Source organism: Sphaeramia orbicularis, chromosome 24 (genome assembly GCF_902148855.1).
Source record: "Sphaeramia orbicularis chromosome 24, fSphaOr1.1, whole genome shotgun sequence".
Taxonomy (NCBI): Eukaryota; Metazoa; Chordata; class Actinopteri; order Kurtiformes; family Apogonidae; genus Sphaeramia; species Sphaeramia orbicularis.
In genome coordinates, this window is record NC_043979.1 from 37,754,801 (window position 1) to 37,779,757 (window position 24,957).

Sequence of the window (24,957 nt, forward strand, 5' to 3'; positions counted from 1 at the left end):
GTTGAATAAGGAGCTTGTAAAAGTTATTTAGTCTTGTCCACAACTCAAGGCCATAATGCGCCTGAGGGAACTGTCACTTTAATATGTATGATGATCTTAAATTTGTCTGCATGTTTATTAGCCTTCGGGTAACAACCAAAGAGTTACAGCCTCGTTATTAATTCCTGCAATGGATGTTATGTATGTTTCTATATCATGTTGCCCAATGTCTGGTGCAGTTTATTAGCCCCGCGCGTTGAACTTTTATAGAAACTGTAAATTTTAGTTGGTTTGTAACTTTCTGATTTAAAATACTCCAAAATACTTCACCCAGGTAACCAATAAGGTGGAGCTGGAGCCGAGGCAGTTCGTGGACTGGATGCGTCTGGAGCCCCAGTCCATGGTTTGGCTTCCCGTCCTGCACAGAGTCGCCGCTGCTGAAACAGCGAAACATCAGGCCAAGTGTAACATCTGCAAGGAGTGTCCTATCGTCGGCTTCAGGTAAATACAGACCAGCTTAAGGGTAGAGTTTGACCCATGAAGACCCACTGCTACTACTGTGGCAGTTCCAAAGCAATTTTTCTCTATATTTAATCTTTTTTAAGTGATTTATCACCATTTATTATAATATTATCCTCTGTATTTTGTGTTTTTTCAATGAAAGTCCGGTATTTTTCTATATTTAATTTACTGACCATGTAGATGTTCATAAAACCTCAGATTAAAATTGAGGGTTATTATATCAGAAACAGAGGAAACTTACCAAACGTTTGTGTGACATTGTGTGTAATGCACATGTACAAATAATCAGGGTGCGATTTGTCAAAAAAACAGAGGAGGATATGTTTTTTTGGTTTATTTTATCAGGGGGGAGGCAGTTATATGCAGTAATATATGTGGGGGTGTGGTCCATAACTAGCGCTGGCGTGAAATGAAAGTGAAACTTTGCAAACTTTCAACGTCCAACTCCCAGGTTCTATTCCTCTATTATACAGCGGATCCTACACAAAATTTTCACAACTTCTAACCTGTATCCACCAAGGTTATTATCATTAACGAAAACTAATGAAATGATGAAAACTAGAATTGTTAAAACATTTTCCTTAACTGAAATAAATAAAAACTATAATTAAAAGAGAAAAGATAACTAACTGAAACTGTATTGTGTGTTTACAAAAATAACTAAAACGTATAAAAATTATGGGTAAAATTCCCTTTGTTTTTGTCTTTGTCAATGTTGGATTGATACGAAAGCAATTTATTTCGCTCTAGCAATTTTAGCTAGCGGCACCATGTGACACTTCACAGTCCGTCACTTGTGGTTTACAGCCGTATTCTGGTCCGAACTCTACCTGGAAACATGGAGACTAAAGTTGGGAGAAAACAGCAGAGTCCTGTCTGGGATTTATTTGAATACAATGGTAAAGATATGAACAAATAAAAGTAAACTAAAACAAAGCATTTACAAGTAAATGAAAACTAATAAAAACTTGCAAACCTGCTCCAAAAACTAATTAAAACTAACTGAATGAGAGAAAAAAAAAAGTCAAAACTCAATAAAACTAAACTATAATGAAAAATCCAAAACTATTATAACCTTGGCATCCACTGGACACACAAATGCTGGGCCACATGAATTTATCACATATACCCCCCCTTTATGGCGCCCCAGTGCATGGGGACATTTGCGAATTCTGAGACTGCTGACAGTTCGGTTCAGGTGAACGTTAGTGGCAGTGATGTAGGATATAGGTGGAAGAAAACTGTCACAACTTGCCTGTTATTTCACTTGGTTGGTTGTCCCCCCTGAGGATGAAATTCATTGAGCAGAAGTAGGGATGTAAAAACCAGAGGAGGGGTTGATCCCCCCCATCCCCCCTAACAAATCGCAATAAGTTGTGGCATAATATAAAAAATTGCAGTTGTTTTTCTTAAGAATTTTTTTTTTTTTCTTGTTATTCACATCTTTTTTGTGAAAGGATAGTTTGTAGATGTAAATATTTTCAGAATTTAATGTTTTTGTTACACTAAAAGAAAGAGAAAAAGTTGGAGTTGTCATTATGTATAGGTTATTATGCTATTACTTTAATGCATAGGCGTCAACCATGTGGCCCGGGGGCCAAATCCGTCCCGCCAAAGGGTCTAATCTGGCCCGTTGGATGAATTTGAGAAATGCAAAAATTACACTGAAGATATTAACAATCACTAGTGTACAAATCATTTTATTTCAGGTTCCATACATACACATATAAACCAATTAGATCTCATTTGGGTCAGACCAGAAAAACACTGTCATTTAACCTATAAATAGTGACAACTGCAGATTTTGTCTTTGTTTTAGTGTAAAAAAAGTACAATTGCATGAAAATGTTTACATTAACAAACAATCCTTTTACAAAATAATGTGAATAACCTGAAGAAATATGAACAGCGTGAAATGTTTTTAGAAACGTAAATGCAATTTTATCAGTTTTATACCTGTTACTCAATGTTTTGTGTATTTGTAATCGTAGTGTAAGTTGTAGTGCACATGTGTAAATGATAAACTGATAAACTGAGGCAGAATATTGTTGAAACTGCACTTGTTTTTCTTAAGACATTTCAAGTTGTTCACGTTATTCAGATTTTTAAGGAAACGACGTAGATATAAACATTATCATAATGTAATTTTACTTTTTTCACTGGTATTATTTTACTGGTCCGGCCCACTTGAGACCGTGTCGGGGTGAGAGTGGCCCCTGAACTAAAATGAGTTTGACACCCCTGCTTTAATGGTTTGGCCCACTTCAGATTGAATTGGGCTGAATGTGGCCCCTTAACTAAAATGAGTTTGAGACCCCTGGTAGAAGTGGAGATCTGAAGCACACGCAAAAAGAAAGGGGACAAAAGTGCAATATGTAACAGGTCAGACGCACCCAAATACAGAATGTGGCACTGTTCTGCGTTGTTTTCTCCTGCTTGAGTATAAAGGGCAGATCTGCTCTGGAGGGCAGGCATTTATCTAAATGTCAGCAGCTGATACACCACTGACTAAATACCATCCAGAGGTTTGCAGTGAAACGTACACACAACAACATGTTCGCACACACAAACCTGCTGCACACCGCCACATTCACAAAGTTCAGCTAGAGCCCAAACAATCCATAACAGAACCCCCTCTGATCCTGCCCAGACCAGTAAATACCCAAATACACACAAATATAATATAGGCGTATGCGAAATGTGGACCCCGTGGAAGGTAAACGTTGTGGGCCCTTCAGAAAATACATTATCTGGAAATGTTTCGTCGGAGTGGAGGTATAGCGGTGCGTTTCATGAGTGCCGAAACACAAAAACAAATGTAAAACTTAACTTTAGATGTCCAACTGTTCGCTTCTATGCCTCTTTTTACCTGCACAGCTTACACGAAATTCTCACAACTTCTAACCTACATCCACTGGGCCCCATGAATTTGTCATATCCCCCCCCTTTTACGGCACCCCAGGGCATATGCACACAAACACACTCTAAAAGCAGCCTTAACCCTCAGGGGTCCACAGTCATGGCTCTGTGACTGAGTCACCTGACATTTTCAACACGTTCTAGCATCGGAAGTTGGGAATTGCATCCGAAAGTGCGGACTTAAAACACTCTCCCTCTTTTTATTTGATGTTGATAGAGCGAATACAACCAGAGATAGGACGGTTGGAACTCGGAGCAAACAAATGTGAATAAAAGTATGAAAATGAGGTGGGCGGGCATTAGATTCTAACCATAACCTTGTCATTTTTTGTCCTTTTTCAAAACGGAAAAAAACTGGCTGAATCTGCGGATTCTAATCCACAGACTGCATTAGCATTACAGGTAAGGGTGAGAATGACCCCCGCCTGAACTGGGTGCGGAACCCGGGAGGACCAGGGGTGGGAGTGGAACTGAGAAAATAGCAGAAAGCGCCTATGTTGTGCCAAATATTTGAGTATAGTTTTAATTTATTGCAATTTTAATTTTATATATCTAATATTTGGAACCAATTTTCACTTTAAAAGTCGTTGATAAGGTTCGTTAAGCATCTTTGTGTTATTTATGCAATAAATTATATACATTTTTTCAAAACCAATTTTATAGTTTTTGTGTGTTTTTTGGCCTTTTGTGTTGATATAGTAGGCTAAAGTGAAAAAATAATAGGCAGATGAGATAGATGAAGTTGTGCTGCAAAAAAAGATACCAAACATGGGTATAATAAACATTTCTTTATATAGTATATAAAGACAAAGTACTCAAAAATGGCCAGAATAGGCTCAGACCCCTAAGGGTTGACTTGTACTGTTTCTTGGCCGTTTACACACATCTTGCAGCAGCAAGGAAAGAAAGATTTTCTGTCCCATCCCTTGCTAACAACTTCAGTCAAGTTATCGCAAAAAATCTGATTTCCACTGACCAGCCTAGCAGGAAAAAGCCATTTCTGAAGGCAGGGAAAGTGTAACAACCTGCTACACAAATGCGGGCGGCAGGATTGTCCCCCCTCAGATGCCTTGCTTTGCCAGCAGAAAGAGAAATACAGTCAGACATTTGATGAAGCACATGTCGCCCAAGTTGTGTCATTGATCGATGAGAAGGAGCGGAGGAGGGAGGGGAAGGCTGGGGGAAAGGGGAAGAAAAATGCATAGCAGACATTTTGTGTGGTCTTGAGACATGACACCAACTGTGTTATAACAAGATGTCATTTTCAGTAGTAGATTTGAAACTATCATGGTTAAACAGCAGTAAAGGATGCTTTAACCCTTTCATGCATGAATTATGAGAAACTTAGTCAAGCTTTTTTTTTTCCTTGAGTGTTTTTATTCCTTTTTAGGCATGAAAAAAACAATGTGATTGAAATTTTCTATGAATCTGTTTTTCATTTGCGATTATAATTCAATTGTAGTTAACTGTTTTTTTAAATCAAAAAATTATTATTATTTTGTATATTATTTCTATGAGGTGAGTAATAACTAGTATTAGAGTATATTAAAATGTGAGAAAACATCAGATTAACTGCATGAAAAAATTTTTTTTTATTTATTTATTTTTTTTTCATAGTTTTCACACAGTACATCACTTTCTGATATTGTGTTTTAAATACATGTTTCTTTGGTTCAAAAATTAAACGTATGGTGTGTAGCTGAGTGGACACTTTTGCAACTCCATGAAAAATAGGTTCAAAAAAATTTCGATTGCATTGTTTTTTTCATGCCTAAAGAGGAAAAAAACACTGAGAAAAATTTTTTTGACTAAGTTTCTCATGTTTCTTTGAACCAAAGAAAATTCCAAATGTTTCTCTATGTTTTAGAGTGAAAATTTTAAATTCCATTATGAAAATGTTTACTTCTACAAACTCTCCTTTAAAAAATGTGAATAACTTGAACAAGCTGAAATTTCCTAAGAAAAATAAGTGCAATTTTAACAATATTCTGCCTCAACATCTGCTTTACAACGAACAGATCTCAGTGGATCTACAAAGACACAAAATATTTGGTAATAGGCAGAATATTGTTAAAATTGCACCTACTTTTCTGAAGACATTTCAGGTTATTTACATTTTTTGGGTGAAAAGATGGTTTTAAAATGTCAACATTTTCATTTAATTTTGCGTTTTTTTTTTTTCCACTAAAACACAAAGAAAACTTCAGAGTTGTCATTATTTCTAGGTTAATTTGATAGTATTTTACTGGTCTGACCCACTTGAGATCATATTCCGTGACTGTACGATCCCTTCATCAGACCAGTAGTACAAGTGTCATAATTAACCAAAGCTGTTAGAAGATAAACTGATTAATTAGGAGGTAAATCACACCCCCTACTGTGAAGGTGAATTAACGCCCCCTCTTCTCAGTAATATGCTGCATGTCAGCGCGTAATGGTGCATTTGACTTGGTGGTGTCATGTCTAATGTTGTGTCCTTTGATATATGGCGTTCTCTCGTAGCTCATCAGTCAGCTAACCTTGGATGAACCGGAGAGGAGAGAAAGATAAAAGACTTAAGCTATTACGTCTGAATGGCTTCTGTCTCAATTTCGTTGTTAAATGGCCTTCAGGCTGCAGCAGCTGAGGACAACATCCTGACAGTAGTTGTCACGTTGTTGTGTTTTGGTGGAAATCCAAAAATGTCTGTCACTCTGTCGACAAGTGTGCGTGCGCGAGTGAGCTTGTACATGTAGGAAGGAGGAAATGTGCGATACCGGAGAGTGACAGCGCGACTTGACAGCTCTGCAGGAGACTCGGTGTAGCCTGGAGATGAGTCATGTTACGGAGCTACATGTTAGCTCACACACACGTATACAGATGCCCGGAGGACTTGAAAGTGACATCCACAAACACCCTTCCCATACTCAACTTATCTCACTTTTCACCTCCTTTCCCCTCCTCTCCTCTCTTCTCTAGGTATCGCAGTCTGAAGCATTTCAACTACGATGTGTGTCAGAGCTGCTTCTTTTCCGGGCGCACAGCCAAGGGCCACAAGTTGAACTACCCCATGGTGGAATACTGCACACCGGTAACACACACACATACCGCCACATATACAGACACAACTCATCTCCTATCTCTTTTCCACACGCTCACACACTCCACTCATCCATCTCATGAAAACACACATTCACACTTAAGCACTTCAGTTTTACTTTCTACTATTTCATCTGTCATTGAGTTATTTCATCTCCTAATATGAAATAAATGACTAAGTCCGTCGCATCCAATCTCCTGAATATTCATTCCACACAGGAAGTATCGTAATGGAGTCTGAGGCGACGGACGTAGAATGAAATAACTCTTCAAAGCCTTTACGTAACATCTTAAGTCAGGGGTGTCAAACATGCGGCCCGGGGGCCAAATGCAGCCCGCCAAAGGGTCCTGTTCGGCCCCTGGGATGTTTTTGCCAAGCGCAAAAATTCCACAGTCTTGAATTGAATTAAGCAAAAAAAAATGTAGCTTGAATTAAGGAAAAAAATCTTGAATTGAGCCAAAAAAAAATCTTGAATAAAGTAAAAAAAAAATCTTCAATTAAGTAAAAAAAATCTTCAATTAAGCCAAAAAAAATCTCAAATTTAGCAAAAAAAATTTCAATAAAGCCAAAAAAATCTCAAATTTAGCAAAAAATCTTCAATTAAGCCAAAAAAAAATCTTTAAGTAAAAAAAAATCTCCAATTAAGCCAAAAAAAATCTAGAATTAACAACTTAATTTGTTTTTGTTTTAGTGCAAAAAATAACATTAAGTTATGAAAATATTTACATTTACAAACTATCCTGAAACAATTAAATGTGAATAACCTGAACAAATATGAACAACCTGAAATGTTAATCCTATTTATCTGATTTCATCACTGCTTTTATTGCTAGTATAAAATTTGAAATAATGAAATTTGGCTCAACATTTATTTTATTTATTCAAACTTGAGCTGTTTTCACTTAGGTTACACTTGATTTTCTTGCAGACTATTATCTGATTCAAACAGAATGGAATCATTTATTTAGATGTGTGAGTTTATATATTTTGGTTGGAGTATGAGGTGCATCAGGGTTGGGGTTACATAACTCTCTTGTAATATATTATGTATATTCAGTTGTACAGTTATGATTATAATAATATAAAAAAAACTTTGGAGAAAAAAACACAAAGGAATCTCCCTAAACTGTTGCCCCATATAGAGTCGAGGTTTTCCATCAGCAGAGCAACTTTACTCAAAACATAAAAAACTTGCCCTTTGTGTTATTTTGTTCATCTGTTCTTTTATATGTTTATAAAAAATGTACTACTTTATATATTGTATTGGTTTATAAGTTTGAAGGAAACTCAATAAAAACACATGAAAAAAAAAGCATAAAAAACTGCACAGATGGAAAATATGCAGAGTTGTGTTGACAAATACAAGTGTTCGACCTAAACTCTAGTGGTGGCAGTCTATCAAAACCAAACTAAGCATACTAAATTAGCCTTAATTAAATCACAGGCTTTAGCTCTGCCGCTACAGCCTGGTTTAGCTTTTGGGGACCTGCTTTTTATCTACAAACAGGATTTAGTTGTCCCTAATGTAATTGTGCAAACAGATGTTTTCCTCTCCTTATGATTAATCCGGGCTGACGTTATTCTTACACCTTTCCTCTTTACATATCCTAGGCTCCGTGCAGTCGTCCTGACAGACCTTTCACGTAATTTGATTTCGCACGAACAAATGGTAAAATACTCATGACTCTTCAAGGTCTTTCTTTCTGCTTGAAAGTAATATTTCGCTTTACTACTGCGCAGAGAGAAGAATATTAGAAAAGGGAGAGCTCGGTGAAATTGAACATTGCTCTCTTTCTCATTTAGCATCTCTCACTCCCCAACTCGTTTCAATATCGCTTAATGTCAAAATTTGATTGACTGGAGTGAAGACGTTTCTCATTTCTGTCTTTTAATTTGCTTTTTCAATTTTGCAAATGGGATAGATATTGACTTTAGTGGAGCTGCTGTAAGGAGCAGTGATCATTCTTCTGTGAGTTAAGATGCCCAGCAGCTGTCTGCCACAACTTTGGAAAAAACGCTATCTTACTTTCAGCTGTGCTGCAGCAACAAACATTTGAAGTGTTGGTTAAAGATTATCACTCAGCTACAGGGTGTGTTACTCACACAGGAGTTCACCGGTCTCCAATCTCATCAGATAGGACTGGAACAATGCATCAGAGAGGATTTCCACTTGGATGTGTCTTATATTTAATAGCATCGCATCTAAGTGAGATTTATTTCTATTATTGCACATATGTCCCTAAGATAACTGCATAGGACCTCAAATGATTTATAGATATTTGCATGGACTGTTCATACTTTTATCGCATTCTCTGGCAACTAGTTGTGCAGGAAAGATGTCTTTAACAAATAGGCTCTACTGCTGTGTTTACATTGCAGGTAAAAATGGCCCAAATCTGACTTTTTATCATCATGTGACCTATATATGATTTTTTTTTTTAACCCATAAAGATCCAGTGCTAATTTTATGGTAGTTCCCAAATGAATTTTTCTCTCTATTTAACCTTTCTTAAGTGATTTATCATCATTTAGTATACTATTATTCTCTGTATTTTGTGTTTCTTCAGTGAAAATCATGTATTTTCCCATATTGAATGGACTGATCATGTAGATTTTCATTAAAAGCTCAGATTAAAGTTTAGGGTTATTATATCAGAAACCGAGAAAACTGAAGAAAAAGTGACTTTTACGGCTAATATATCAATAACTGAATGTAAAATCAAGTGTTTCCATCCACTGTCATTGATGCAACTCCATGGGTTTAATGTTGTAGAAGATAACAGTGTTTCCATGTTCACTATAGAGCCTCTGAACATCCAAATGGGTCAAATGGGACTGTAAGAGCAGTGGGAATAAAACTTAAGATGCTTATAAGATGGGGATCTCTCTCTCTCTGAGGTACAGCTGCAGGTGCCAATGCTGGCATGGATTCCCGGGCAGTCAATAGTAAAATGACTCTTCGCAGCAGCACTAAAACTCTTTTCTAAATAGTCTTTAAAGGTGCTGGAGACTTTCGTGACCAATTTTTCATCAAATCTGTAAAACTTCATGAATCTGTAAGTCTTTCTATGATTACTCACCTGAATCTTTTGCATTACGGTGAACAATTTCTTAGTGCCATCCACCATAAACAAACCATGTGTTTACAAACCGACCCGGGACATCACTCGGGCATCTTCGGAATTTTGTCGCGACATGCATTGTGGGAAACGGAGGTCCGCACAGCCACCTGACAGCAGCAGCAGCAGCGCAACCATATGGCATTAGATGGATGAAACAAACACACGGAAACGGCTGGAGGAATATGCATAGAAGGAAGGGAGTTCCTGCCGTTTCCGATCGTGTCTGTTCCAGCTGCTGCTGTAAGGTGGCTGCACGAGTCTTCGCTTCCCACAATGCATGTCGCGACAAAATTCCGAAGATGCCCGAGTGACCTCCCGGCTCGTTTGTAAACACATGGACTGTTTATGGTGGATGGCACCTCGAAATTGTTCACCATAATGCAAGAGATTCAGGTGAGTAATCACAGAAAGACTTACAGATTCATGATACTGAGGATATAACTGAGGTTTTACAGATCTGATGAAAAATTGGTCATGAAAGTCTCCAGCACCTTTAAAAAGTCTTAAATTTAACGTGTAGAAGCCTGTAGGAGGGTGGTGCAGTGGTTAGCACTCGTGCCTCACAGCAAGAAGGTCATGGGTTCGATTCCAACACCAGTCGACGGGGGGTGGGACCTTTCTGTGTGGAGTTTGCATGTTCTCCCCGTGTCTGCGTGGGTTCTCTCCGGGTACTCCAGCTTCCTCCCACCATCCAAAGACATGCACCAATAGGTTAATTGGTTAATCTAAATTGCCCATAGGTGTGAATGTTAGAGTGATTGTTTGTCTCTATATGTTCAGCCCTGAGATGAACTGGCGACTCATCCAGGGTGTACCCCGCCTTCGCCCCTATGTAGCTGGGATAGGCTCCAAGCGACCCCTGTGGGGATAAAGCGGGTTCAGAAAATGAATGAATGAATGAAGCCTGTAGGAACCCTGCTCCACAAACACAGTGTGAAGTCATGTCTTTTTCTGTACATGTGGGTCACTTCAGGACCATAGTCTGTTCACACGAGTCAGTGTGAATTATAATGTCAACAACCACGCAAACAAATCAGAACTGAGCCTTAAGACCTGCAGTGTGAACGTACTGTAACATGTGGTCATGGAACCAACCTGAGCAGTAAAGCAAGACAGACTTTGTTTCTGCAAGGTTGGGAACTTAAACCAGTACAAAAAAGTTAAAAAAAAAAATGTAAAAAAAAAAAAACTGCTGTGGCAGCAGATTTCACTACAAGGAGTATAATCAGTGAAGCAGAGATTGTCTCACGCCAGCAGCATAGACAGTGCAGAAAACTTGTAAAAGACTGAGAGCATAAGACAAAAGATTGTATGCAGTGATTAAATGAATATTTGAACTTATCAGTGATAATGTTAAGCTCTGTTTCTGCCAGAGGCCTGTCGCAACTTATCACTGACAACTACTGAAAAAAAAAAAGGCTGTGACAGCAGCGTAGTGTCGAGAGGCTTTTCAGCAAAAAACAAATGGAAGAGGTGAGGATGAAGGCTGGAATGATTCGAGACAAATTCGAGTAAATTATTGAAGGAAACTTGTTTTTGCGCTGGCAAACATGTTAGAGTGGTGCAACAGTTTCAGTTGTGCCTAAAGCGTACTTCCAGATCAATATTGGGATAGCTTTAGAGTAAAAAAGTAGAGAAAACCTTGAGAAGTAAACTTGAATCTTGCTGAAAAGCTGTAAAATGACAAAGATTCCTGTTCTTCGGCTGTAGATCTACACCTTAAAAGAACTTTATTGGATTGTGTTGAAAAAAAACCAAATGTCAGCTCTTCTGAATCAGCTCCGGTGTCATTTTGATCCTTGCATTTCAGCCCATATTTTGACACTTTTGAATCACTGCGTTGTTGTTTATTTCTCCTCCCAAAAAAATACAAAACTAAGGCATAATTCTATTTAGATTTTCCTTTATGCCCCAACCAAATTGTATTTCAGTTTTATACCTTTGAAAATATCAGCTTGATATTGAATAATGAAGCCAGGCAGATGCTTTAAAAAAAAAAAAAAAAAAAGAAAAACAGAATTTGCGGAGTTAAAGATTGATAGTAGCTTTTGAGAAACCCAGAGTGGCCATTTAATGAGATTCTTTCACTCATCTTTATCTTGATGTGTGTTTTATAGCCACAATATTGCTTTTTTATTAGGTTTTGATTTTATGGAAGAGGCATTTTCAGAATTCCAATGGGCTTTGTCAGTAATATCGGACTAGCGCGCTTTTGTATTGATTACTGTAATTTTAATGTTTGATACTTTTTCCTACTTTTGCGTTCGAGGTCTGACTGAGTCTGTGGCGGTGAGTTGTTGTAAACAGGAAAGCAGTGGAAATTTTACACCTCCTGTGTGAAACCTGGTGGGCTAAAGGTTCAGGTATAGAACAGATGGATATAAATGTTTGATTCATACACACTCTGTCCAGTTACACTTGTTTTCTGACGAGTTGTCATATTTTGCTAAACCCACTTTTATTAGTCTTTGGTTCATTTATTTGTGTATTTGGACCCTAATAGTTCATAAAGGTTGAATTTGAACCCTCCAGGTGCTGCAAAGCTCTCTTCATATTCATTCCGGCAAAAATCCAATGGATTTCTACAACCCGTTTCAATTCCTGCTTAATTTGTTACGTTTTATAACTAGTTGCGTCACAACATTTGCACATATAAGGTCAAGACTTCCGATGAACATTTCAACCGAGTACGCCACACCGGAAAAAATCTAAATCTTACCAAGTGTATTTTTCTCATTTCTAGTCAAAATATCTCATCACACTTAAAATAAGACATAATAACAAGAGTAACTATAAGAACTTATTTTTAGACAATAGATCTTGAAAATCTTATTACAAGAAATCTTACCAAGGTAATTTTCATTTGTTCCATTGGCGGATTTTTTTTTTTTTTTTTTTTTGCTTAATTCAAGATTTTTTTTAGCTTAATTCAAGTTTTTTTTTGCTTTATTCAATTTTTTTGTACTTAATTTAAGATTGACTTTACTTAAAGATGTTTTTGCTTAATTTAAGATTTTTTGCTTAATGAAATTTTTTTTTTTTTGCTTAATTTAAGATTTTTTAGCTTAATTTATTTTTTTTTTTGCTTAATTTAAGATTTTTTTTGCTTAATTTAAGATTTTTTTTGCTTAATTTAAGATTTTTTTTGCTTAATTTAAGATTTTTTTGCTTAATTTAATTTAAGATTTTTTTCTTAATTCAAGATTTTTTGCTTAATATAAGATTTTTTTGCTTAATTCAAGAATTTTAATGCTTAATTTAAGATTTTTTGCTTAATTCAAGATTTTTTTTTTGCTTAATTCAAGAATTTTTTGCTTAATTCAAGATTTTTTTTTTTTTTTTTTGCTCAATTTAAGATTTTTTTGCTTAATTCAAGCAAAAAAAAAATCTGCCAATGGAACAAGTGAAAATTATCTTGATAAGATTTCTTGAAATAAGATTTTCAAGATCTATTGTCTAAAAATGAGTTACTCTTCAGGTGATTGTGTCTTATTTTAAGTGCGACGAGATATTTTGACTAGAAATGAGAAAAATACACTTGGTAAGATTTAGATTTTTTCCAGTGTATAAATGTTTATCAGCAGCAGCGGTTGTAGTAAAAACTGAAAATATGTCCAAATTTCGAGCCAATTACCTAAAATGTTCAGCTGTTGGTTGAACAGGACATAGCACACAGTCAACAACCTGGAAGGGGTGGGGTCATGTGCATTTAAAGGGCCAGCGCTCAAAACGACCTTTCTGCTGTCATTACTCAAAAACAGGGTTGAAGATGGACCTGTGGAGTTGAATTAATGAAGAATTGAGACCCAAGCAGAGCATTTACAGTTTATGTAGACCACAGAAATGTTTGAAAATGCATAATTCCATTTAAAAAAAGCAAAATATCACTCCTTTAATTAAAGTCCTTTTTCCCCCCTTTTTTTAAGTCTTAACACACACATACACCCACATAAAAACTCTCTTGCAGCATCAGTGTAATTGTTCTGTAATTGCTGTTGGTTTGCTCAAGCTACCATCTTAAATTGCATGGATTAGTCAATAAGCCAAGCGAACTCAATGGAGTCTGTTCATTTACCATAGCATATCTGTCAGCTGTGGGAATTGTGTATTTGTCTGTGGGTGTGTGTGCGAGCTTGTTTAGTGGTGGTTGTGTGAATCCTCTGCAAAGGGATTTTCTCCCCCTCTGGTCAGGCTGTTGTGGTAATTTGTTGTTTGCGAGCGAGACAGAAACCACTTCTACGGGAGAAACACCTTTGCTAAGTACCTAATTAACAAAACACATTCTTTTCCACACAAATGCGTACACTGCCTCCACATGCACACGAGACCATAGAAATGCATTCCATCAAAAACACTGGAAAAATGCAAGAAAACATTAACAGTAAAGCGCTCATTCTCTCTCTCTCTCTTTCTCTCTCTCTCCCTTAGACCACATCAGGTGAAGACATGCGAGATTTCACCAAAGTGCTGAAGAACAAATTCCGATCGAAGAAGTACTTTGCCAAGCATCCTCGGTTAGGGTACCTGCCAGTCCAGACGGTTCTGGAGGGCGACAACATGGAAACGTAAGTAACCATTAAGCAATACATTACATTATGAACGTTCAGGGTCCACATTTAACTACAGTCATGGAAAAAATTATTAGACCACCCCTTGTTTTCTTCAATTTCTTGTTCATTTTAACGCCTGGTACAACTAAAGGTACATTTGTTTGGACAAATATAATGATAACAAAAATAGCTCAAAAGAGTTTCATTTCAGAGCTGATATCTGTCCATTTTCTATGTTTTCTTGATAATAACCAAAATCACTTAAGTTCTTTTCAACTCATTCCTGCTCACTTTAACCTATAGGGTGGAGCAATATGGCTAAAAAAGTCATAATCAATCAACTTGATAATGATCACACACATGTCAAATCATTATTTCTTTCCAGTTTAAGGCAGGTTTGTTGTTCTGAGTGAGGGGAAAAAGCCAAATGATTACTTGTAGATTATTTGACACAGAGCAAACACATCAGAAATCTACAGTAAAACATTCTAAATAATTATCATGATAATAAAACTTTTTTTTCCAACATCTGAAAATACAGTCAAAACACTGAAAATGTTTCATTTGACAGTTTAAACCAAATAAACCCTTAACACAAAAAATAACCCATAAAGACCCAAATATACACCAGTGACCAAAGTATATACTGATCTAAAATGTTTAATAACTTTAGAGAAACTAATTCTATCAATACATGTAAATAATTGGTGTAAAATACAGTTTGTCATCTTTTCACGGTCATCAAATATGACCCATTTGGACGTTCAGAGGCTCCGTAGTTACCATGGAAACACTGTCATCTTCTACAACATTGATTCACCAGTAAAACCCATGGAGGTGGATCAATGACAGTGGATGGAGACACTTGGTTTATGTTCAGTTAATGATAGATTTTACTGAAAAAGTCACTTTTTCTCAAGTTTTCTCTGTTTTTGGTATAATAAGCCTGAAATGGAGTCGCAGCATGACGATTAAAGCACATGATCAGTAAAACGAATACAGGAAAATACTTGATTTTCACTGAAAAAAATGCAAAAATGGAGAATATTATGTTATGATAAATGGTGATATATCACTTAACCCTTAGGGGTCTGAGCCTATTTTGGTCGTTTTTGAGTACTTTTGATTTTGCCTTTATATACTATATAAAGAAATGTTTACTGTACCCTTGTTTGGTATCTATTTTTTCAGCACAACTTCATCTATCTCATCTGCCTATTATTTTTTTCACTTTAACCTACTATATCAACACAAAAGGCCAAAGAACACACAAAAAATATAAAATCCGATTTGAAAAATGTATATAATTTATTGCATAAATTACACAAAGATGCTCAACAAACCTTTTCAAAGACTGAAAAAGTGAATATTGGTTCCAAATATTAGGTATATAAAATCAAAATTGGAATAAATTAAAGCTATCCTCAAATATTTGACATAAAAGCATATCTTTACACAGGCGTTTCCTCCAGTTTTCCCACCCCCCCGGTCCTCCCGGTTTCCACATCCGGTTCAGGTGGGGGTCATTCTCACCCTTACCTGTAATGCTAATGCAGTCTGTGGATTAGAATCTGCAGATTTGGCCAGTTTTTTTCCGTTTTGAAAAAGGACAAAAAATGACGACGATATGGTCAGGAATATAACACCCCCCCACCTCTTTTTCATACTTTCATTCACGTTTGTTTGCTCCAGGTTCAAACTGTCATATCTCTGGTTGTATTTGCTCTGTCAACATCAAATAAAAACTGGGAGAGTGTTTCAGGTCTGCACTTTCGAATGCAATTTCCCCCATTGGACTACGTGACCAACTTCTGATGCTACGATGTGTTGAAAATGTCATTTGTTTGAGTCACGGTGCAGTGACCGTGGACCCCTAAGGGTTAAGAAAGGTTAAATAGAGAGGAAAAATTCATTTGGGAACTGACACAAAAGTAGCTCTGTATGTATAGTATGATATAAAAGTGACATAGCAGTGTATTAATGATATAAAACTATATGATGTTAATTATCATTTTTGCTTATCCTTACTCGTGACCTTTGCTGCTTTGACCCATAAAACTATTTTTTAAAGAGTATTTAATTATCAGATCCCTTATTCGTAAAGTTTGTCAAAGGGCAGTGAACAAATGAAGTTCCCCGTCTGACACTCTGCACACTCACTACCTCACCTACTTATCTACTTACCTGTTAATTTCCCACTCGGTGTGTGTTTATTTTCCCACCGGCCCCATCTGTAGCAGGTGTCGGCGCTACACTACGTCTTCTGTCTGCAGCCACTGAGCCTCCGTCTGATTTATGTCCTACTACTGCAGCTGTAAATCCCCCTGGAGAGCCGTTTAGATAGACCCACATTATGCAGATACCCCCGGCAGGCGCTCGGTCCTCCCCACTGGAGTGTGTCTTGAGTTTTAGCTGTTTCGAATACCGATTTTTGCACGCGATTTCACTGTAATCATTCGGGGTTTTCTCTGCACTTTATATAGTCTTTTTTTTTTTCTGTGCCTACAGAGATAGGAAGTGTTAAGATTCTGGTTCCATTATCGATTCTCTTATTGATTCTCATTGGATTAGGGAATAAACTATAGTTGAAATGGCTTTGTTTACATCGTTTGCAGCTCTTTAATGTAAAATACACATTAGCATTTTGCATTTGACTGGAATTAAACTCAGTTAAAGGAGTGTGAGATCTACCTGCTGTAGTCTTAGAGCCTCATCATCATCTAAATGGAATTCTAGGACATGGAGATTCTTCATAAACTAGCGAAAGCAGGTTGACGCAGTGAAATGACGCCAACATTAACAGTATCGTTAGAATCCAGAGGAGTTTAACCCTTTAACAAGAACAATCTCTCCGGCGCTGCATTTTGCACTTTACAGCATTTAAATTACTGTAACTCCTGAACCGTTTATGCTATCCACAAAATTCAAATGGCATCAAAAAGCTGAGATCCCGAGCTTTTCAACACTGTATGACACTTTACAGCAGCAATGTAGGACTCTATTCCAAGTAGAAAGAAACTCTTTCAGAGACTTCCACACAGGCAAAAAAATAACAAAATAACAAAAAATATGAAGCCATAATATTGATAGTGAATGTTCGAGACCAAAAAGCATGTTTGAGCAGATGTAAAATAGTTGTAAGTTTATTTCTACACTCTCAAAAAGTTTCATTTACAGGTGTTTCTGATAATAAATACGCTAAAAACTTCAAGTCAGTTTTTTTTCTTTTTTACTAACACTGTTTTAAGCATTTATTCATTCTAATAATGATAATTAATGGCCAGATACTGAAAGTTAAGTTCTTCCTGGAAACAAAGGTGCAAAAGAATTGGCAAAAAAGCCATTTTCCAACACTTTTATTATAAAGAAAACATGAAGACACCTAGGCAGCCTGTTATAATGACAATATTAAGCCATAAAGTCCCCAATATCCACTGGGGACCAAAACCATCTACTGATCTAAAATGTTTAATAACTTTAAAAACCACTAATCCTGTTAATATGTTGAAATAATTGGCATAAAATACAGTTTGTCATCTTTTCATAGTCATCAGATATGACCCATTTGGATGTTCAGAGGCTCCGTAGTAACCATGGAAACACCATCATCTTCCACAACATTGATTCACTAGTAAAACCCATGGAGTTGGATTAACAGTGGATGGAGACACTTGATTTATGTTCAGTTAATGATAGATTTGCCTGAAAGTCACTTTTTTCTTAAATTTCGTCTGTTTTTGATAGAATTACCATCAAATGTAATCTCAACATGATCATTAAGGTACATGAACAGGAAATTAAATGTTGGAAAATACCAGATTTTCACTGAAAAAACACAAAGTATAGAGGATCATAAGAGAAAAATTCATTTGAGAACTGCCACAAAAGTAGCACTGGGTCTTTATGGGTTAAAAGAGTTAACGTTACCGCTCTTCGCTAAGTGGCCAATCAAAGGCATTCTGTTGGTGTAGTTTAATTGGATGCCGTGGTTAAATTTTTGTGCATGTTGGAGGTATTTCCCCCTTTGTCATAGTGGAAGCTCTGCAACAAGTTGCTGCAAAAGGCCCTAGTGTTGTTTTTACTGGTGAAATACAACCGTACTTTAGACAACCTTTTCTATCTAAAGAGCGATTTTAGGTAAGAAATAGAAAAGTCTGCAGTCTCAGAATTCGTCCCCGTGCAGTAGAGCGCCATAAAGGGGAGGGTAAACGTGACAAATTCATGGGGCCCAGCATTTGTGGGGGGCCCATAGAGCAGTGGAGGGGGTCCAGTGGATGCAGGTTAGAAGTTGTGAAAATTTCGTGTAAGATCCGCTGTATAATAGAGGAATAGAACCCGTCATCGTTAGTTACGTTAGTATGGACCGCACCCCGCACATACCCCCCCCCGCTCCGTCAAAAAAAAAACCAAAAACGCGCACACACCCCCTCTGTTTTTTTAACAAATCACACCCTGCCTATAAGTATTGTCAGGTATTTTTTATTTTTCCATTACACCACTCTGTCTTCCCTGTTTTCCCACTCATACTCTTACTTCAGAACTCTGCTGTTTTGTATCATGTAAGCACCAAGAACTCTTAGATGTTCATGCACAACCCGTAATGACTTACCTGTTCACTTGGAATAGATTTTCTCCCGACACCCGGTTGCACACAGTCGCCTCTCAGATGGATCGCACTCCCTCTTTCACCCATCCACCTCCTCACCTCCCACCTCGCCTCCACTCCCACTCTCCCTTCCCCTCTGAAAAATGACTCCCGCACAGCTGCCTGCCTGATAAATGCCTCTAAAAGGCAAAAGGGATTGTGGCAAAATGCAGAGATCTGTTCCAAATATGACAGAAGGGAATGGAGACTTAGAGAAATGTAGGCATCATTGTGGGTCCGTGCAGTACGACTCCCATCCACATGTTGCCACGGGCTCATGTGCACTAAAGGCGGCTTTATGTGCAGAAAGAAGCATTTATCTGCGATTTTTCAGCTTTCGGATTGCATTGAAAATCTGGTTCAAACATAGCATCGGTGTGAAGAAATTCTCAGCATACTGCGTTTATTTTAGACATACGCTGTGACGGTTTAGTGGCTTTTGCCATCATCATGTCGCTGAAATGAATACCGGGATGTTAATTGAAATGGATTTTTCTTCAGTAATGGATTAAGGTTTAGGTTTCTGCTGTAAAAGAGGGATTATGTAGATTTAGTAAACATCAACAACATTTGCTGGCATGTTGGATATAATAAGCATATGATCGCTTCTATTATTTTACATAATGTAATACATGACATCAACACAAGTAACTAAAACTTTTTTTTATGTAAAATGATGTGAGGGTATTTTTAAGACTCCAAGGTACTTTTGTTGTTTGGTTTTGTCTTTCATCTTTTTTTATTCTGTTTTTTGTCTATTGTATGATTTTTTTTTTTTTTTTTTGCTGTTAAGTCTCCTTGCTTTCTGTCTTTTGTCTTCTAACGTATGTGTGTGTGTAAGTATGTATATTTTGTCGATTATCTTTTTTTTTTTGTTCTATTTTGTTTTTTTCTTGTGATTTTTGTCTATTGCCTTGGCTTTTGTCTATTGTCATCTATTAGTGTTTTTTTGTTTTTCCCTCATGGCTATTGTCTTTATTTTTGTTTGTTTTGGTTTTTGCTTATTGTTTTTTTTTTTTATTTATTTCTGGTAACTTGTAGTCTCTTGTTGGGATTTATTTATTTATTTTTATTTTGTTTTTGTTTTTGTTTTGTTTTTTGTTTTTTTTTCAAATACAAGTACATTTCAAACAAGGTACAATGAAATGCATATGTGTATACTATAAGTTTCTGAAACACACATAACATATGCACCAAACAAGACAAGACAAAACAAAGTAATAGGAGAGAAAAAAGAAAAAAAAAAACATAGAGAATGTTATATGCTCTTTGTTTTTTTTTTGTTTTTTTTTTGTTTTCATCTATTCATGATGGCTTATTTTTAATATAATAGTCAATGGACGGTTGCCATGTTGAATAAAATATGCCATCTTTGTCCTTCAGGGAGTATTGTATTTTTTCAAGCTACAAGTGCCCCACAACGTCATTGAGTAAAGCTTGATGAACTGAAGGGTTTTTATGTTTCCAGCTGAGCAAAATTAACCTTCTTGCCAACAGTGTCACAAAGCATATCAAGTTTTTATGGTTCCTTGAGAGAGCAAGCTCCTGTGCTGCAGATCCAGCCCCAAATATAGCAAGGATTGGGTCTGATGTTAAGGGTTTTTTGATCATCTCTGATAACACTGGTCTACATTTTTTTAGAAATGATTTGCTTCAGACATTAAATGTGCTAAATGTTACGTATTTTAATAAGATTTATTGGAAAATAAATGACAAAAGTGCTGGTTTGCTAATGTTTTCAAGGTATATGATTAAGTGTTATTACACATATATATTGGTTTATGTACATTTATATAATAGTTTTATAAATCTTCCACTAAATAGAACCTGTAAAGTGAATGTATTCTAATGTGCAGACAGTGTTTTGAAGTAGACCTTGTCGCTCTGAGACAAATATTCCTTTTGAGTCAAACCCATTCTCTCGTTAATTCTTGAGTTTCACATTTTGACCCAAAGCTGTATTTTGGAAAGTTCAGCCAACCAGCATTTTTGACTTAATTTTTCTTTATCAGAGACTCTCATGTGGTAAAATTTCATTACTTTTATTCTGGAAGCATTTTCCTTGCAGACCAGTGTAATATTTGGAATATCTTAGCCCAGTTTGTAGTGATGTTTGGGCAGGACCACAACATGTGTGCTAAAGAAGCTGGAGTCTGACCACAACGGTCATAGGATGGGGTTGTTGGGATTTTGTAAGTAAAAATAGAGAAAAAAAAGTAACTAAAACAAATCAGACAGATGAGTAAATTACAGCTACCCCTGAATATTATGGAGTATTGAGTAGATGTCTTGCTGCATAAAAAAATTAAACCAGAAATGCATTTTTTAAAATATCACTTCAGACTTTGTTAATGCATTTTAAAGCTCCATTGGTCATCCAACACTGGAAAGTTAAAGTAATGTTGCAGTCGGAGGGGAAATTAGATTGTCTGCTGTATAATTGCCCTTTCTAATGCACTCACTGTCTCTCCTTTCCACTCTTCTATTATCATTTCTCTCTTTTTTTTTATTCCACCCACCGTGCTTCTCTCCACCTTAAGAGCGCAAAACACCACCTACTCTCACCTCCCACTTCTATCTTTGCTGCGGTTCATGGTAGATAGGATTTTTGATTCGTCATAGCTATATTTGATAATGTGAAAAGAACAGTTCTAATGGTTTCCCACTCACTGTTGGTTTGTGCTTTTTAACCTACGGAACCAGATGGAGTAGCGTTGCACTGAGGTTAATGGGTTTGAATGTGAATAAGAAATAGACGGTGCCGTGGACAAGTGGAAAATGCACTTAAATGGTCAAAAAAACACAGTCGTAGATGTTTGTTTTAAAGGTTCAACATGTAAGATTTGCATACGCTCGAGTGCTTTCGTTGGAGTTTTTGTTGTGTTATTCATGTTAGCTAACTGTCATTTTAAAACACTCAGAGGACGCCTCGTATTCTTTTACTTACTTTTGCTCAACCTTTCATTTTTCTTTTATTATAATAGTTAAATAAATTATAAATGGTATAAATAAATAAATAAATGTTCTACCTGTACATTCCTGAAATATTTATAATTTTCTCTCACTCAGGACAAAAAAAAATAAAAAATCAGCCTTCCCACTTCAAAGAAATATTGACTTACATTTATTAAAATAATCATTGAAAATAACTCGCATGAACATTTTTATTGTGATATTTCAAATCAAAATGAACTTGTAGTTCTGCAATCTGTTGTGTTCAAATACTTTGGTTCACATATTGTATGTTTGCAAGTATAAAATGTCAATGAGGCTTTAAAAATATGTTTTCTCATACCCTGAAGATGCTGATGAATAGACTTAACCTTTGCTCCTCAGTTCTTGTATAATCTTGTGGCAGCAAAAGATGTAGATTTTCACCATTGAACTTTTAAAGATCTGTGAATGTTTGCTGTGTGGAGACATCTGGTCTCTGCTCATTTATTCAGAATCTTCCTTTAACCCATAAAGACCCAGTACTAGTTTTGTGGTGGTTCCCATATTAATTTTTCTCTCTATTTAACTTTTCTTAAACAATTAATCACCATTTATTACAATATTATCTTGTGTTTTTTTTACATTTTCCAGTGAAAATCCAGCATTTTCTTATATTTAATTTGTTTGTTTGTTTGGTTTTGTTTATTTTGAATTTGCATTAAAACAAAAACAACAAAAGGATTATATAAAAGAAAGTCCAACATTGGAAAAGGAGCGGGATGAAGTTTAATTTATAATTTCCAATCCCGTTACCCCATCCGTCAACCTACCCTAAATTCCTACACAAAACACAAAATTGCTGTACATATCAAGGGATAGACTGTCCATTTTGCAGCAGCATTTCACATCGAAGCAAACTCTGTCCTTTTTTGTAGTAGTAATAGTGCACATATCAGAAACAAAAATAAACTCTGTCCATTTCATAACAATACACATATCAAAAACAAAAATAAACTGTCCATTCCATAACAATAATATACATATCAAAACAAAAATAAACTCTGTCCATTTCATAACAATAATACACATTAAAAAACAAAAAATAAACTCTGTCCATTTCATAATAATATTACTTTTATCAAAAACAGAAGTAAACTAAACTATTATATTTAATTCACTGATCATGTAGATGATCATAGAAGCTCGGATTAAAGTTGAGGGTTATTATATCAGAATTGGAGAAAACTGAAGAAAAAGTGACTTTTTAAGCAAAAATATTAATAAGTGAACATAAAACCAAGTGTCTCCATCCTCTGTCATTGATCCAACTCCATGGGTTTTACTGGTGAATCAGTGTTGTAGAAGATGTCGGTGTTTCCATGGTAACTACGGAGCCTCTGAACGTCCAAATGAGTCATATCTGATGACCATGAAAAGATGACAAACTGCATTTTATGCCAGTAATTTTAACATATTGGTAGGATTAATGGCTTTTAAAGTTATTAAACATTTTAGAGCAGTAGATCATTTTGGTCCATGGTGGATATTTGGGTCTTTTTGGGTCAGTATAACAGGTGTCTTCATGTTTTCTTTGTGATAAAAGTGTCAGAAAATGGCTTTTTTGCCAATTCTTTTGGACCTATGTTTCCAGGAAGAACATAACTTTCAGTATCTGGTCATTATTATCATTATTATAAATAATAAATGCTTAAACAGTATGTTTTATTAAAAAAAATATCAAAACCGACTTGAAGTTTTTCGCATATTTATTATCAGGAAATAACTGTAAATGTTCATAACGAAACCTTTTGTGATTGTAGAAATAAACTTTCAACTATTTAACATCTGCTCAAAAAGGCTTTTTGGTCTCGAACATTCAGTATCCATATTATGGCTTCTTTTTTTTTTTTTTTTTTTTTTTTTTAACCTGTGTGGAAGTCTCTCCTGGAAGTTCCTTTTTACTTTTTTTTATTTTTACACTAATTATTTACATGTATTGATAGAATTAGTCAATCAACAGGCATTTAATTGTTTACATAAGTAGATTCTTTTAGTCTCCAGTGGCTGTTTGGGTCGTTATGGGTTAATTTGTCTGGTCTCTGAATGGGGAAAAAAAAAGAAAAAGAAGGAAGGTACAGAAATATGGCTAATAATTACTTTAAACCTGCCCTTTTCCTAGTGTCGCAGAAATCTAGAGGTATTGTCTCTGTCTCTGTATCCGTCTCGCAGCGATGCACACACGTTTCTATTTGCAGCCATCATCTGACAGACAGGTGACAGGTGTTCAGATGGTCTTTTACCCCTGACAGATACAAACGCAGCAGAGAGAAGTGGCGCTAACTGTGACGGAGCGACTACCACAGCGTGATGGACTAAATTGATTTTCATGAAGCCTTTCTGGGCATTCCAGAAGAACACCTGTGAAATCCTACTGTATGATTTTGACAAACACAGCGCAATGACAAAAGACATATTCTCTTTTAGGGTTTTTTTTTTTTTTTGCCTTTTCTCCCTGTCAGCACTTTTAGCCTTTTTTAAAGTAGCCGATTTGAGACACAGCACAGAAGGTCTAGGGATATTATTTGTGTAAGCTCCTCCAAAAAAACCCAAAAAAACACACCTGTCTATGTGGATTTCACAGCTTGTGAGTAAGCGGATTTATTTCTCACCTGAGGTCCAGCATTGTTTGTTTACCTTGAGCTAAACACTCAGCCTACTGGCAAGACATTGGCCTTTTTCTTTTTTTTTTTTGTTTAAACTTTGCTCAAATGTCACAGCGATGGCATGTTTAGAATTTGGAGTCTGATTGCGTGTGGACTCATTCACCTCGGCAATATATCAAAAAGCCCTGGAGGAGTTGTCGTTGTGATGAATAACACCGCTTTTTTAGTATTTTGAGCAAACCTACAGATTGAATAAAGGCCTCTCTCTACATTTTTACATTCCGTACAATAGAATAAAAACAGCCATCAATGACTGACTCATTGTCACTGTTATGAATTCATTTTTAGTTTTAGGCTCAGTGTAGTCGTCGTTTAGCGTTGCTGTGGAAAGTAAACACAGTGTTCTGATCTGCAGTCTGTAACGGTTTTCCACCCGACAGACCGACCTTCTCGTTTAAATACATTCCACACTCAAGCAACTACAGTTGACAGATCCCAACTTTTCCCAAGAGTTTCTCCTTCACTCCGTTCTCTTTTGGTCCAC

The 24,957-nt window shown here is 36.3% G+C and overlaps 1 protein-coding gene across 6 annotated transcripts in view; it reads left to right on the top strand.

Annotated features, from left to right (window-relative positions):
* Positions 1-24,957, top strand: part of utrn (utrophin) — a 397,580-nt gene that overhangs the window by 317,382 nt on the left and 55,241 nt on the right. For all 6 annotated transcript variants that reach the window (XM_030127978.1, XM_030127982.1, XM_030127981.1 and 3 more), the window contains 3 exons: positions 314-480; positions 6,379-6,490; positions 14,050-14,186. In XM_030127978.1, coding sequence (XP_029983838.1) covers positions 314-480; positions 6,379-6,490; positions 14,050-14,186 — 416 coding nt within the window. The remainder of the gene's footprint in view (positions 1-313; positions 481-6,378; positions 6,491-14,049; positions 14,187-24,957) is intronic.